Below are 12,855 nucleotides of genomic sequence, written 5' to 3'. Positions count from 1 at the left end.
AGGAACAGGTGAGCCTGAAACACAGCATTTGGCCTGACGGGCAGTCACTCCCATGAGGTGATGGGAGATATTCAAAGAATCCTATTGGAAAGGATGCCCACAGAAACACCGGAGCCAGAAAATAAGGCAACGATGAAACCAACCACCAAGCAGGATGGAAAAACCTGTGGTTGCTGTGATATTATCGAGGGTGACTGCACCTCCTGCCAGTGGAAGCCCCTCACCAAGCGACTATGTGGCATGCATGAGAACATAGTTAACTTGGAGCAACCACTATCATTCTCACAGGACAGACAGATGTTTAATGAGACACAAGACAGAGAGAGCATATAACAAAATATTTATTTTCAGGGTTTTTTTTTTGTTTGTTTGTTTGGTTGGTTTTTTTTTGGGGGGGGGTTGGTTTTCGAGACAGGGTTTCTCTGTGTAGCCCTGGCTGTCCTGGAACGCCTCAGAAATCTGCCTGCCTTTGCCTCCCGAGTGCTGGGATTAAAGGCGTGCACCACCATGCCTGGCAAATATTTATTTTCTATAAGTTATAAATTCATGCAAAGCCAGGGGGATGGTACAATCGCTACAGTACATGCTCTGCAGCATAAGGACCTGTGTTCTTGAAGCTAAGTTTATCCACAGAATCCACTTTAAACGCTTGACATAGTACCTTAATCCCAACACCGAGAAGACAGAGTCAAGGGGATACCCGGGGCTCAGGGCTCAATGGTAAGCTAATCTAGCCAAATTGGTGAAGTCCAGGTTAGCTCAAGATGGCTAGCTACTAAGAGACAAGTGTCAAAGGCCAGCTTGGATTGGTCAGGTACACTGAGGAGAGGTGTGGAGTCAGCAATTGATCAATCCCTCTGCAGACTTTTTTCTGAGCATGTAAATTCTCTGGGGCTGGTGAAACAGTGAGAGGGTAAAACTTGATTTTCCTGAGGCTGATAGGAAAACAGGGTAATACACACACACACACACACACACAAGAAGAATAGAAAGCACTGGAGCCCCACTCCCCACCCCCCAGTTTGGAGGATCATGTAGTAATCACAGTGTTATTTGGAAGGCAGAGGTAGAAGGGTCAACATCCAGGACATCCAGGACACAATGAGAAGACCAAACCTAAGGATAATAGATGAGAAGAATGAAGATTTTCAACTTAAAGGGCCAATAAATATCTTCAATAAAGTTATAGAAGAAAACTTCCCATACCTAAAGAAAGAGATGCCCACGAACATACGAGAAGCCTACAGAACTCCAAGCAGACTGGACAAGAAAAGAAATTCCTCCCGACACATAGTAATCAGAAAAACAAATGCACTAAATAAAGATAGATTATTAAAAGCAGTAAGGGAAAAAGGTCAAGTAACATATAAAGGCAGACCTATTAGAGTTACACCAGACTTCTCACCAGAGACTATGAAAGCCAGAAGATACTGGACAGGTGTTATACAGACACTAAAAGAACACAAATGCCAGCCCGGGCTACTATACCCAGCAAAACTCTCAATTACCATAGATGGAGAAACCAAAGTATTCCATGACAAAACCAAATTCACACAATATCTTTCCACAAATCCAGCCCTTCAAAAGGATAATAAATGGAAAACACCAACACAAGGAGGGGAATTACACCCTAAAAAAAGCAAGAAAGTAAATCTTTAAGAAACCTAAAAGAAGATAGCCGCACCAGGCAGTGGTGGTGCACACCTTTAATCCCAGCACTTTGGAGGCAGAGGCAGGCGGATTTCTGAGTTTGAGGTCAGCCTGGTCTACAAAGTGAGTTCCAGGACAGCCAGGGCTACACAGAGAAACCCTGTCTTTAAAAAAGTAAAAAAGAAAGAAAGAAAGAAAGAAAGAAAGAAAGAAAGAAAGAAAGAAAGAAAGAAAGAAAGAAAGAAAGGAAAAGAAAAAAAAGAAAGTAGCCACAAGAACAGAATCCCAACTCTAACAACAAAAATAACAGGAAGCAACAATTACTTTTCCTTAATACAAATGGGACCTCATAAAATTGCAAAGCTTCTATAAAGCAAAAGACACTGTCAAGACAAAAAGGCCACCAACAGATTGGGAAAGGACCTTTACCAATCCTAAATCTGTTAGGGGACTAATATCCAATATATACAAAGAACTCAAGAATACGGACTCCAGAAAATCAAATAACCCTATTAAAAATGGGGTACAGAGCTAAACAAAGAATTCTCAACTGAGGAATACCAAATGCTGAGAGCACCTAAAAAAATGTTCAACATCCTTAATCATCAGGAAAATGCAAGTGAAAACAACCCTGAGATTCCACCTCATACCTGTCAGAATGGCTAAAATCAAAAATTCAGGTGACAGCAGATGCTGGCAAGGATGTGGAGAAAGAGGAACACTCTTCCATTGCTGGTGGGATTGCAAGCTGGTACAACCACTCTGGAAATCAGTCTGGCGGTTCCTCAGAAATTGGACATAGATTGGACCGGAAGATTCAGCAATACCTCTCTTGGGCATATTCCCAGAAGGTGTTCCAACTGGTAAGAAGGACACATGCTCCACTATGTTCATAGCAGCCTTATTTATAATAGCCAGAAGCTGGAAAGAACCCAGATGTCCCTCAACAGAGGAATGGATACAGAATATGTGGTACATTTACACATTGGAGTACTACTCAACTATTAAAAAAACAATGAATTTATGAAATTCTTAGGCAAATGGATGGATCTGGAGGATATCATCCTGAGTGAGGTAATTCAATCACAAAAGAGCACACATGATATGCACTCACTGATAAGTGGATATTAGCCCAGAAACCTAGAATACCCAAGATACAATTTGCAAAACACATGAAACTCAAGAAGAAGGAAGACCAAAGTGTGGATACTTCATTCCTTCTTAGAATGGGGAACAAAATGCCCATGGAAGGAGTTACAGAGTCAAAGTTTGGAGCTGAGATGGAAGGAAGGACCATCCAAAGACTGCCCCACCTGGGGATCCATCCCATAAACAACCACCAAACCCAGACACTATTGCATATCCCAGCAAGATTTTGTTGACAGGACCCTGATATAGCTGTCTCTTGTGAGGCTATGCCAGTGCCTGGCAAATACAGAAGTGGATGCTCACAGTCATCTATTGGATGGAACACAGGGCCCCCAGTGAAAGAGCTAGAGAAAGTAGCCAAGGAGCTGAAGGGGTCTGCAACCCTATAAGAGGAACAACAATATGAACTAAGCAGTACCTCCAGAGCTGTGTCTCTAGTTGCATTTTATGTAGCAGAAGATGGCCTAGTCAGCCATCAGTGGGAGGAGAGGCCCTTGGTCTTGCGAATATTATATGCTCCAGTACAGAGGAATTCCAGGGCCAAGAAGTGGGAGTGAGTGGGTAGGGGAGCAGGGCAGGGGGAGGGTACAGGGGACTTTCGGGATAGCATTTGAAATGTAAATGAAGAAAATATCTAATAAAAAAAAAGAAGGGTCAAATTTAAGGCTTGCCCAAGATACAGAAGGAGTTCACAGTTGGCCCATATGATCATGTGACTTTGCCTCAGGTAAAAACAGAATCTTGAGAACTCAGCTCAGGAATAAAAGCACTTGCCTGATACAGGCAAGATTCCAGCCCCAGAAATTTCAAATTAAAGTCTATAATAATGCCATATTCATGACTCCTCACATGTACCCCGGCCCCAGGAGGCAGTGCTCAGCAGCCCTCTGAATAAGCAGGCCTAGATTTAACATTTCCAGGACAGGCAGAGGCCTAAGTTATAGGCTGAGCTGGTTAGGCTAGGTTACAGGCCTAGACAGAGCTGTTATAAGCTGACTAGAAGAGCTGGGAAGTAAGACATAGGGTCAGTGGTAGCTGTCACTAGTATAGACTTTGGATCACCACTTCTTAGTGTTTGGTTGGGAGAAGATGCACCCATTTAACACTAAGAATGGCAAAGCAGCCGGGCATAGTGGCACATGCCTTTAATCCCAGCACTCGGGAGGCAGAAGCAGGCGGATTTCTGAGTTTGAGGCCAGCCTGGTCTACAAAGTGAGTTACAGGACAGCCAGGGTTACACAGAGAAACCCTGTCTCGAAAAACAAAAAACAAAAAACAAAACAAAACAAAAAAAAGAATGGCAAAGCAACTCCTAGACCCTGAGCCATGACCACATATCCACTGTTGTGTGATGATGAACCAGCCAGGGCATCTGCCATGCCACAATAGCATATGGAAACTTCCCACCAACGTCTCCTCGGTGTCTTGTCACCCAGAATTTGTGCAGTTGGAGGCTGTCTCCTCCTCGGTCTCAGCAAGCCCAACCTCGGTGACTGGAAACCTGATGGTGTTCTCCTGTTGTTCCTGCTGCCAAAGAAATGCAAGGTAAACTCCTGCCTCTCAGACACCAAGCAGGGGACTGCATGGCTCTTGGGAACATGAAAAGCTTAGCTGTAGACCATGGAGTTGGCTTCCATAAGCATATGCCAGTTGGAACTTCCTCCCCGACCCAATTATACCTGGAAAGGCTCCAGCTCCCTGGCCACTGGGCCTGAAACACAAGGACATCAAGTCATGGGAGAGGCTGAAGCAAGAGGGGAGATGGGCACACAGCAATGAAAAACCCACATTCTGGGATTCCAGCTGTGTGATCTACCTCCCAAGTCTGACCCTCTCTAACAGAAGTGAGCTTTGGACATGCGTCAAAACCCACAGGAGGCCCACCAGGTGAAAGAACAGATCCCTGCCCACCTTCCTGGAGGCCAAAGCCAACCACTCACCTGCTATGCAGAGTTAGGGAACCTCCTCACTCCCATGAGCGGGGGCTTAATTTGGGCAGAAAGGGGCATAGGCTACCTGGCCCACCTGCAGAGCCTAGGAAAGAGGCCTCCTGTGCTAGGAGCACCCAGGGCTGAGCACACAGAGGTATGCTTCCTCACTGGCAGAGAGTAGCCTGCCTGGCCATTGTTTTTTGACTCCCTGAAGCATAGACCAGAGCTTCCCGGGTCTGATTTGGTCTACAAGCTGGTCTCTAGAGCCTAGTTCAGCAGGACACAAATGAGACTGGACAATGAAAGAAGGAAAGGGAGAGAGGGAGGGGAGAGGGAAGAACGGAGGGTCCTAGGGAGACCACCTGAGAGCTGGGCTCTGAGGAAGGGCTCTACCACTAGCTACTGTAGATCCAGACTCTACAAAGACCCTGGGACCCCTCCTGGAGTCCTGAGCCCCGGAAGATGGGCTGTTGCTCACTGGTGTGCAGGTGTCTTCGCTTGTAGATGCAGAATCCAGCTATCCCAGGTCCCACTATAAGTGCCAAAAGGATGAACCCAACGTAGTAGTAGACCAGGGAGGAGCAGGTGGTGTCTGTGCTGCTGGTCCCACGTGTTACTTCCTGTTGAAATGTACTGCACCTAGGAGAGAGAAGTCATGGGACAGGGTAGAAAACCTACACCGTGGAGACAGGTCAGCAGACTGGGCAATGTCAGGGAGCGAGGCAGGGTCCATGCAACTCAGAGCCTATCGGCTGGTGCAACAGCTCTGAGATAGGACTCAGGTCTGTTACAGATTTCAAACCCTTTATGGGGAAATGGAGAAGGGGGGACTGAGGGAGCAGGGTAGAAATGGAAGCCAAAAAGAAGAGGAGGAGGGAAGGAGGGAATGAGAAAGGGAGGGGTGCTAGTGTCAAATCTGGGGACTGACTGACCTCAGTGAAGAGAGATGGGATAGAGAAGATTAGCTGATGTCCTTCTCTGGGCATCACCCAAGGAAACCTAGCTATCTTCAGAGATCCCAAGTTCTCAGGTTAGCTCTAAGGTCTGAGATCCATACTGAAGGGATCCTGGCTCAAGTGGAGAAGGGGCCTCACCAGGGAACTTCATGATGGTGGTTTGAATGAAAATGGCCCCCACAGGCTCATAGGGAGTGGCACTATTAGGAACACCTCCTTGTTGGAGTAGGTGTGGACTTTTGGGGGAAACGTGTCATGGGGCTTTGGGATTTCAGATGCTCAAGCCAGGCCCAGTGTCACTCCTCCTGCTGCCTGCCGATCCAGATGTAGAACTCCCAACTGTGTCTCTAGCACCATGTCTTCCTGCGTGTCACCATGCTTCCCTCCATGATGACAACGGACTAACCCTCTGAACTGTAAGCCAGCCCCAGTTAAATGTTTTTCTCTGTAAGAGTTGCTGTGGTCATGGTGTCTCTTCACAGCCATAGAAACCCTGACTAAGACAGTCCTTACAATCAGCACCCCAGCCCCAACTACAGAAATGTAGGGGAGTCCCATACCCTTGACTTCTTGGTCCTGCAGTCATAGAGTGGGAACTGGCCACAGCCTGTGGAATTCTACCTAAGGTTCCATATTGCTCTGCCTACCCAGGATGCAGCTCAGCTGGGTTTGGCTACTCATCTTCCAGAGGAACAGAGCAGTCTTTTCCCCAGCATCCTAGTCACCTACTTGGTCCAGGGCAGGCATTCCTCCTGAGTCCCTCCGAGTGAGAAGGTCCCTGTTAGGCAGTCAGCACATACAGTGTCCTGGTTGTGAGTACCTGGGAAGTGAAGAGGGGCAAGCAGAGGAGTACTGGGCTCAGGCTTGCAGGGAGCTAGGCTTCCCTGGAGTGGGGCCTGGGAGCTGTCTGATCTGGAGCCTCACAACCCATAATATTCTGTAGCTGGTAGAGGGAGCTGTGGTGGTAGATGGCACTGTGAGACTGTGTGAGAAGGGGCTGGGTAGTTTTAGGGCATCCTGGACACAGAAAGGGCCTGATGTAATAACCCAGGGATCTTCACCCCACAAACCCTTTGGGTAGCCTGGCCAGATGCCAGACAGAAGGCAAAGGCAGCCCTCACATTTAGGTGAATAGTGGGGTTGGGCATAGTTTACAAGTCTGGCTCCCGTGAAGCATCGGAGCTGAGGTAAAATAGCTGAGGTTAGACCCGATGTTGGATAGCTGAGGTTAGACCAGAGCCAGTGGTGCGGTTCCAGTTCCCCTTCCTTCCTCCGCCCTCTGTCCTCTTCCTGACTCTCACCAGAAAACCTTTCTGGATCTTCCAGATTTTCTGAGTTCAGCTTTTCCCTGTCCCCCTGTGCTCCCCTCTCCCCTCCCGTCCTGCCAACCTATAGCCCTCTTTCCTCTCTTGCTGCCAGGACTGGTCTGGGGTGGGTGCCCTAGGGTTAGCCAAGATTTCTCCTCTGTTCCTTTCTTAAATCCTGAAGCTGGAGGTTTTCTAGACCCTAGGCAGCGGGCTCACTGGAACAAGGGTGGCCTCCGAAAAGAACCTTCAGTTAGCCAGCTCACCTCTCTTCTCTACCCTCTGCCCTGGAGGGCAGGTGGTGTGCGGCAAGCATGTGGAACAGTGGCTCCCATCCTGGTTCTCACAGAAGTAGCCTGGGATGCATCTGCACACAGTGTCCTTCCAGCTGGAGCACTCCTGCCAGGTCAGCAGGCCCATGTCTGCCGTCAGAGACAAGGCCATGGGAGCACCAGCACGGGATTTGGGGGAGCACCCTTCCTCCAGTCTTCCCAGTGTACCCAGGTCCGATTCTGCACAGCTTCACTTGCCAGAGGCTACCTACCACCTGCACATGTGGTACCAGGTTTGTCCTATAGGGGGAGCCAGACATAGCACAATGGCTCTGAGCAGGGGGCTTGGTTGAGGACTGATAGGGTCACAGAGTGGTTTGATGTCCAGGACCTGGGTTTTGACCAAGTCTGAATTGTCCTTGCCTCTGTTTTCTCCCACTCCAGGAAGCAGGACTTCCAATCTATGTGCCCACAGCCCTGGAAGTGTGGAGTTGATAGGCTCTGCCATCCAGCAGAGTGCCCTGGTGACTCTCGGAATCTCAGTATCCCATCAATGGGAATCAGCAGCCTTCTGCCTCTAGGTCTGAGCCGACAGTGTATGGGAATTGTGCGAATAGGTACAGAGTCACTCGGACCCCATGAGGGCACTCTGTGTGAGTATAGAGGTTCCCCTTCTCTAAGGGTGAGGTCATCTCCATTTGCACACTGTGATAGACATGGGGTCACCCTCAGTAGGGGGTGAGGACAACCCTCCTCACACTCTATGAGTAAGCACGGGGTTATCCTTGTGGGGAGTGTGAGGCTGCTCGATTTATTACGGGCACTGTAATAAATCCAGAGTCATCCAAGGCTAGTATATGGAGAGCGTGGGGCTGTGGTGGGAACAGAAGCGCTGGCTACCTTATAGCTTCGAACATTCTGGGACCTGTGTCCCCATCCAAGTCTGCCCAGGCCCAGGCAGCCATCAGTCTATGAGTGAGCTTTTCCTGGGTTCCTTCATATCAAGGGAAAAAAATATATAATGGCTACATTGATCCCCAGTGATGTCCCACCCCATGTAAGAGCTCCTTCACGGGCAGGGAAACTGAAGCCGGAAAGAGACTCTCATCACCCACATGAACCAGATAAATGGGGAGAAAAAGAAGCAGGCAATAGGATCTCAGTGATGGGCATGGGGGGGGCGGGGGGGGAGAGACACACCCTGAGAACCTGCCCACAATAGCAGGAAGGTCAGGCTGCGGTTCCCTCTGAGAGTTGCCCTCTTCTAGAACCAATGCCTGAGCTTAAGTGCTCCAGCAGACCCCACCTCCTCAGGTGCTCCTACCTGGATCACAGACTCCGCAGGGCAGGCACTTGCTCAGGCCATTTGCATGGGCGGTATATGTCTGTGGGGGACAGGGGGCACACACTGTGCCTGTATGCTCACTGCAGACCTGCTTCACATGGTAACCTGCAGCCAGGACCCACAGTTCCTCAGAAGGGTTGGAGGTTAACCCACAGAAACCTTCCCAGTACCCTCACGTGGGTCCAGCAAGTAAAGCCCCACAGGACTTGTTGGCCTTCTGTCTGCCCTCTATGAGCAATTCAGAAACACAGAGGTGGGGCTTCCTAAATCCCTCAGAACTGGTTCTGACCCCAGCCCACTTTCAGTCTCAGTCTCTGGTTATACTGACATAAACCCTGCCCTATCCCCCGGGCCCACCCCAGGCAGTGAACTTCAAAGGTTCCAGACGCTGAGGACTATCCCTGAACTGAACACTATGTAGCCCTTTGACTGAGGACCCAGAGGCCCGGAGGCTCAGGACAGGAGTTCCTCCCTGGCACAGCCCTGCCTCCTGGGAGCTCCCACCTGGGTTGCACATGGGGCAGCACTCTTCTCCCACAGGGAACTCCTCCTGTCTGCACGAGGGCTGGGCAGAGATGCGCTGCAGCAAGTTCAAAAGGAAGACACATGGCACCTGGGAGAGGGGATGAGTGCTGGAGGGGAGGACTACCTCCATCCCTATGGCTCCCCCCCACACACACCTCCCGACTCCACCAGGCTGGTCCAGGCCCTCAGTGCATGCTCTGCTTCTTGAGGTGAGGAAACAGCACAACTTCAGTGTCTCTGTAGGAGGGGCTCAGGCCCAGGCCTGCTTAACCTGCCTTCTGCCTTCATTGCCTGACAGTGTAAGACCTGAGAGGCAGCAGGGTCAGCTGGGGCTGGGAACAGGCTCTTCAGAATCCTAGGGACAGCTGACCCATGGTTAGTATATCCGACTTGAGCAAACAGGATAGACACTCTGGCTCCTGCTAGCCTGCCCTGATCTCTGTCTCCACTCTGTGAGGGTGCTTATTCTCAGGGACAGAGATACCTATGGTTGGCCTCTTGCTACAGGGCCTGTCCAGAGACAGCCAGGGGTCTGCCAAGGGCTACTATGCTCACGGCACCACCTCCTGCCCTTGAAAGAGAGCCATAGTAGGTGCCTGTGAGTGGAGGCCCGGGAGTGGAGGGGCAGAGGCCTGCCTTCCTGTAGCCTCCCAGCCTGAGGTTGTTATCAATTATCTCCAGAGATTTGCAGATCCAGCAACATAAAGCCCCGTGAGCTAGCTGCCCAGACAGAGCTAAGGGACAGGAAATGTCTGGGGTGGGCTATGGCTGGAGTTGGGCCGGAAGGAGCTTGGAGGCTGTAAAGGGCTCAGGAACTCACCAGTCTGAAGGTGTTGTCTGTAGGGGCCTGGCTCCAGGGTGACGGCCCCCATCTTGGGAGAGGTTCCATTTTCTTGATCAAGAAACTTCAGGCCAAGAGCCCCATGGGCTCTGAACCTCCTCACACACTCTCATGAGCCTTGGTAAGAAAAAGTGAAAATGAAAGAAAAAATAGTCTCTCTGACTGAAGTCTGTTAGCGGCAGATGGGGCACACTAAGTACACATGGGGCGTGGTGCTGGGAGGGCCCTAAAGTCCAAACAGAGCCTCAGCTTCAGACTCAATACAGGGACACTAGCAAGTTTTCCTAGCCTGTATATATACCCTCTGGAAGTATGACTGTCTTCCAGGTCACTCCAAACACCTCGGTGCTTGCCTTGAATTTTCTGACAGACAGACTGAAATAGGAACCTCTCAGCCTCAGGGAACTGGGAACTTGATCTTTTGACCCACCTCCCAACTCACCCCTCTCACCGGACCCTCCCCCTTAAGCTTCTAGTCACTTCCCAGACACCACGTCAGGGTTGTCCCCATTACCGGTAGTTTTATCACTGCCCGCTTCTTCAGCCTATACGCTTCTGAGCACATACGGTGCTAGGAACAGGAGCCAACCTTCTTTATCTTCTAAGGGTGAAGCAGGGTTTCTTATCATCTTTGAGCAGGCTATGGGCCTCTCTAACTGGCCCCTGAGAGGGACTAGGTGAGCAGACTTACTTTCCTTTTGCAGATGAGGATGGGGGCTTTGAGTAGGACTACAGGGGAGTATGCTGGGCTTCCCCAGCCCACAGACCAGCTGAGGTCATGGGGTGGGGGCCTACTACAGACCTAGGGCTGTTGAGAGCTTTTGGAGCCGCTTCTAGGAATTTGGCATCTGTCACATGTCAGAAACAGTGACCACGGGGCTTTGTTTACTGCTTTGTTGAATTACTGCCTTGTGTGATCTCTTTGCTGACCACTTTACTTAACTTTCCTTGTGCTTACTACTTTACTTGGTCACTCTCTTGTGTGGTCTCCTTGTTTACTACTTTGCTTGGTTACTTTGTCTTTGATCTAAGAACTGACCATGGGTTTTGTTTATTTGTTTGTTTTGGTTTTTTTGTTTTGCATAAACCTAGAATGATATAAAAGCAGGCGGGAGAGAAACAGAACTGCTTCAGCTGCGGTACACGGGCTGGAGTCAGGTTATAGTGTTGTCTGTTTTTCTTTTTCAATCCTCACTCCCTCCCTTGAGACCCTGTTGACTGGCTGAGCTGGCTTGGTCACGAGGCTCCAAAGAGGAATAAGGAACCCCAAAGGCACACAGGACATGAAGCTCCTCCAAGATTCTTTGACCGGGGCTACTGTGCGTCTCTCTCCCCCCTCTATTGACCGTTAAAACTAACCACACATTACTGCGCCAGCTGAATCGGTCACCGCCCTCCTAGGTTTGGCTGGCCCTGGACTGATTTTCCTCATAGCCGGGACCTGACGACAGCTCTCGCTGGGTTTTGACTCTGAGTTTTGGTTACTATTGTAGTGATGAAACACCATAACCAAAAGCAACATGAGGAAGCAAGGGTTGGTTGGGTTACACTTCCACATTGTAAGTCCATTACCAGAGGAAGTCAGGAAAGGAACTCAAGAAAGGCTGATGCCTAGAGACAGAATCTGATGCAGAGGCTATGGAGGGATGCTGCTTACTGGCTTGTTATCCATGACTTGTTCAGCCTGCTTTCTTATAAAATTCAGGACCACAAGCCCAGGGATAGCACCACTCACAATGAGCTGAACCCTCCCCCATCAGTCACTAATTAAGAAAATGCCTCACAGCCTGATCTTAAGGAGGCATTTTCTCAAATGAGAGTCCCTCCTTTCAGACGAGTCTAGCTTGTGTCAAGTTGACATGAAACTAGCCAATGTTCTAGTCCACAGTCCTCAGAATCCCACCCCAAAGGGACACAGAAGAGTATGCTGTATGTTACAGAGGCTGTTCCACACAGCCATCTGTGTGCCTCTGTAGTAGACAATGCAGAGTGGACAGCCTCTGACAGTCCAACCCAGTGATGTGGGTGTCTCTAGTGAGGACGCAGGTCTTTTACCCCATCCCACAGATGAATACTGGGAAATGGCCAAAGCTCCACAGCTCATAGGTACCTCAGAACACACAGAAAGCTCTGGACTGCAAGCATGTTTCCATATCTGTGGGCTCTCAGAGACATGCCCCAGGGTGGGAAGCCAGAGGATTCTGATGAGGTAGGTGAGATCCCTGAGCCTGGTACAGCCCCACAAGACCTCCACTAGGCTCGCAAGCCACCATTCCCAGTGATACACAATCCAAGATCATCATCCTCTTGGGAAATCAGGAGCAAGATACAGGACTTACGGACATCATGTAGTGCATGGCTGAGTGGGAAATGCCCAGTTGTCAATCCCTCCACCACCAGACATGAGCATAAAAGCCTTGGGTCTGTGCCCCCTAGATGTTATCCATGGTGAATATGGACCTAAACAGAGTGTCTTCATTGAGATGTTCTCTGAGGCCCATTTCTACTCCTTATAACTCTTCAACCTCTGAAAGATTACTGTGTAGGACTACCTCATAGCCTCTTGAATAAAAACTGGGGTGATTGGTTCAACCCAGGCTGTCCCATGCCCATCACCAGATGGCTCTGTTCAGGCCCCCAGTGACAAAACCAGACAAAAGAGACTGGCTCTGGGTCTTACCCACCACCAAAGCATTCTCTACTGGCTATCACCTGCTGGCTTCACCCTCTTATTTCTGCCACCTGACAGATGGAGGGATGCCAACATGCCTGGGCTTTTGCCTTCTGTCTCCATTTACAACCACCCTGATCCCTTTGGCTGTACCCAGACCCTGAGCCCAGAGGCCCCGAGGCCAATCTCCTGCCAGGTGCCCACCTGATCC

The 12,855-nt window shown here is 49.8% G+C and overlaps 1 protein-coding gene across 4 annotated transcripts; it reads right to left on the bottom strand.

The window, feature by feature from the left end:
- Window positions 1-323: 323 nt before the first annotated feature.
- Tnfrsf14 (TNF receptor superfamily member 14) lies at window positions 324-10,204 on the bottom strand. 4 transcript variants are annotated; one of them, XM_085838529.1, is made up of 9 exons: window positions 9,953-10,124; window positions 9,288-9,335; window positions 9,112-9,187; window positions 8,587-8,712; window positions 7,257-7,412; window positions 6,416-6,506; window positions 5,209-5,369; window positions 4,479-4,510; window positions 324-4,326 (listed from the first exon to the last, which is right to left on the bottom strand). In XM_085838529.1, exons 3-9 carry the CDS (start codon window positions 9,122-9,124, stop codon window positions 4,228-4,230), a joined length of 678 nt encoding a protein of 225 aa, XP_085694655.1. In that variant the 5' UTR covers window positions 9,125-9,187; window positions 9,288-9,335; window positions 9,953-10,124; the 3' UTR covers window positions 324-4,227. The 4 variants fall into 4 exon arrangements, with proteins under 4 accessions (XP_085694655.1, XP_021016255.1, XP_021016257.1 ...); XM_021160596.3 differs by lacking the exon at window positions 9,288-9,335 and having other exon boundaries at window positions 9,112-9,220; window positions 9,953-10,204; XM_021160598.3 differs by lacking the exon at window positions 9,288-9,335 and having other exon boundaries at window positions 9,953-10,125.
- Between the last annotated feature and the right edge of the window lie 2,651 nt (window positions 10,205-12,855).

This window comes from Mus caroli, unplaced genomic scaffold (assembly GCF_978045245.1).
Source record: "Mus caroli unplaced genomic scaffold, Mus_caroli_1 scaffold_6, whole genome shotgun sequence".
Lineage (NCBI taxonomy): Eukaryota > Metazoa > Chordata > Mammalia > Rodentia > Muridae > Mus > Mus caroli.
The sequence above is the reverse complement of the archived record's forward strand: the minus strand, read 5'-3'. Positions and strand labels throughout refer to the sequence as shown.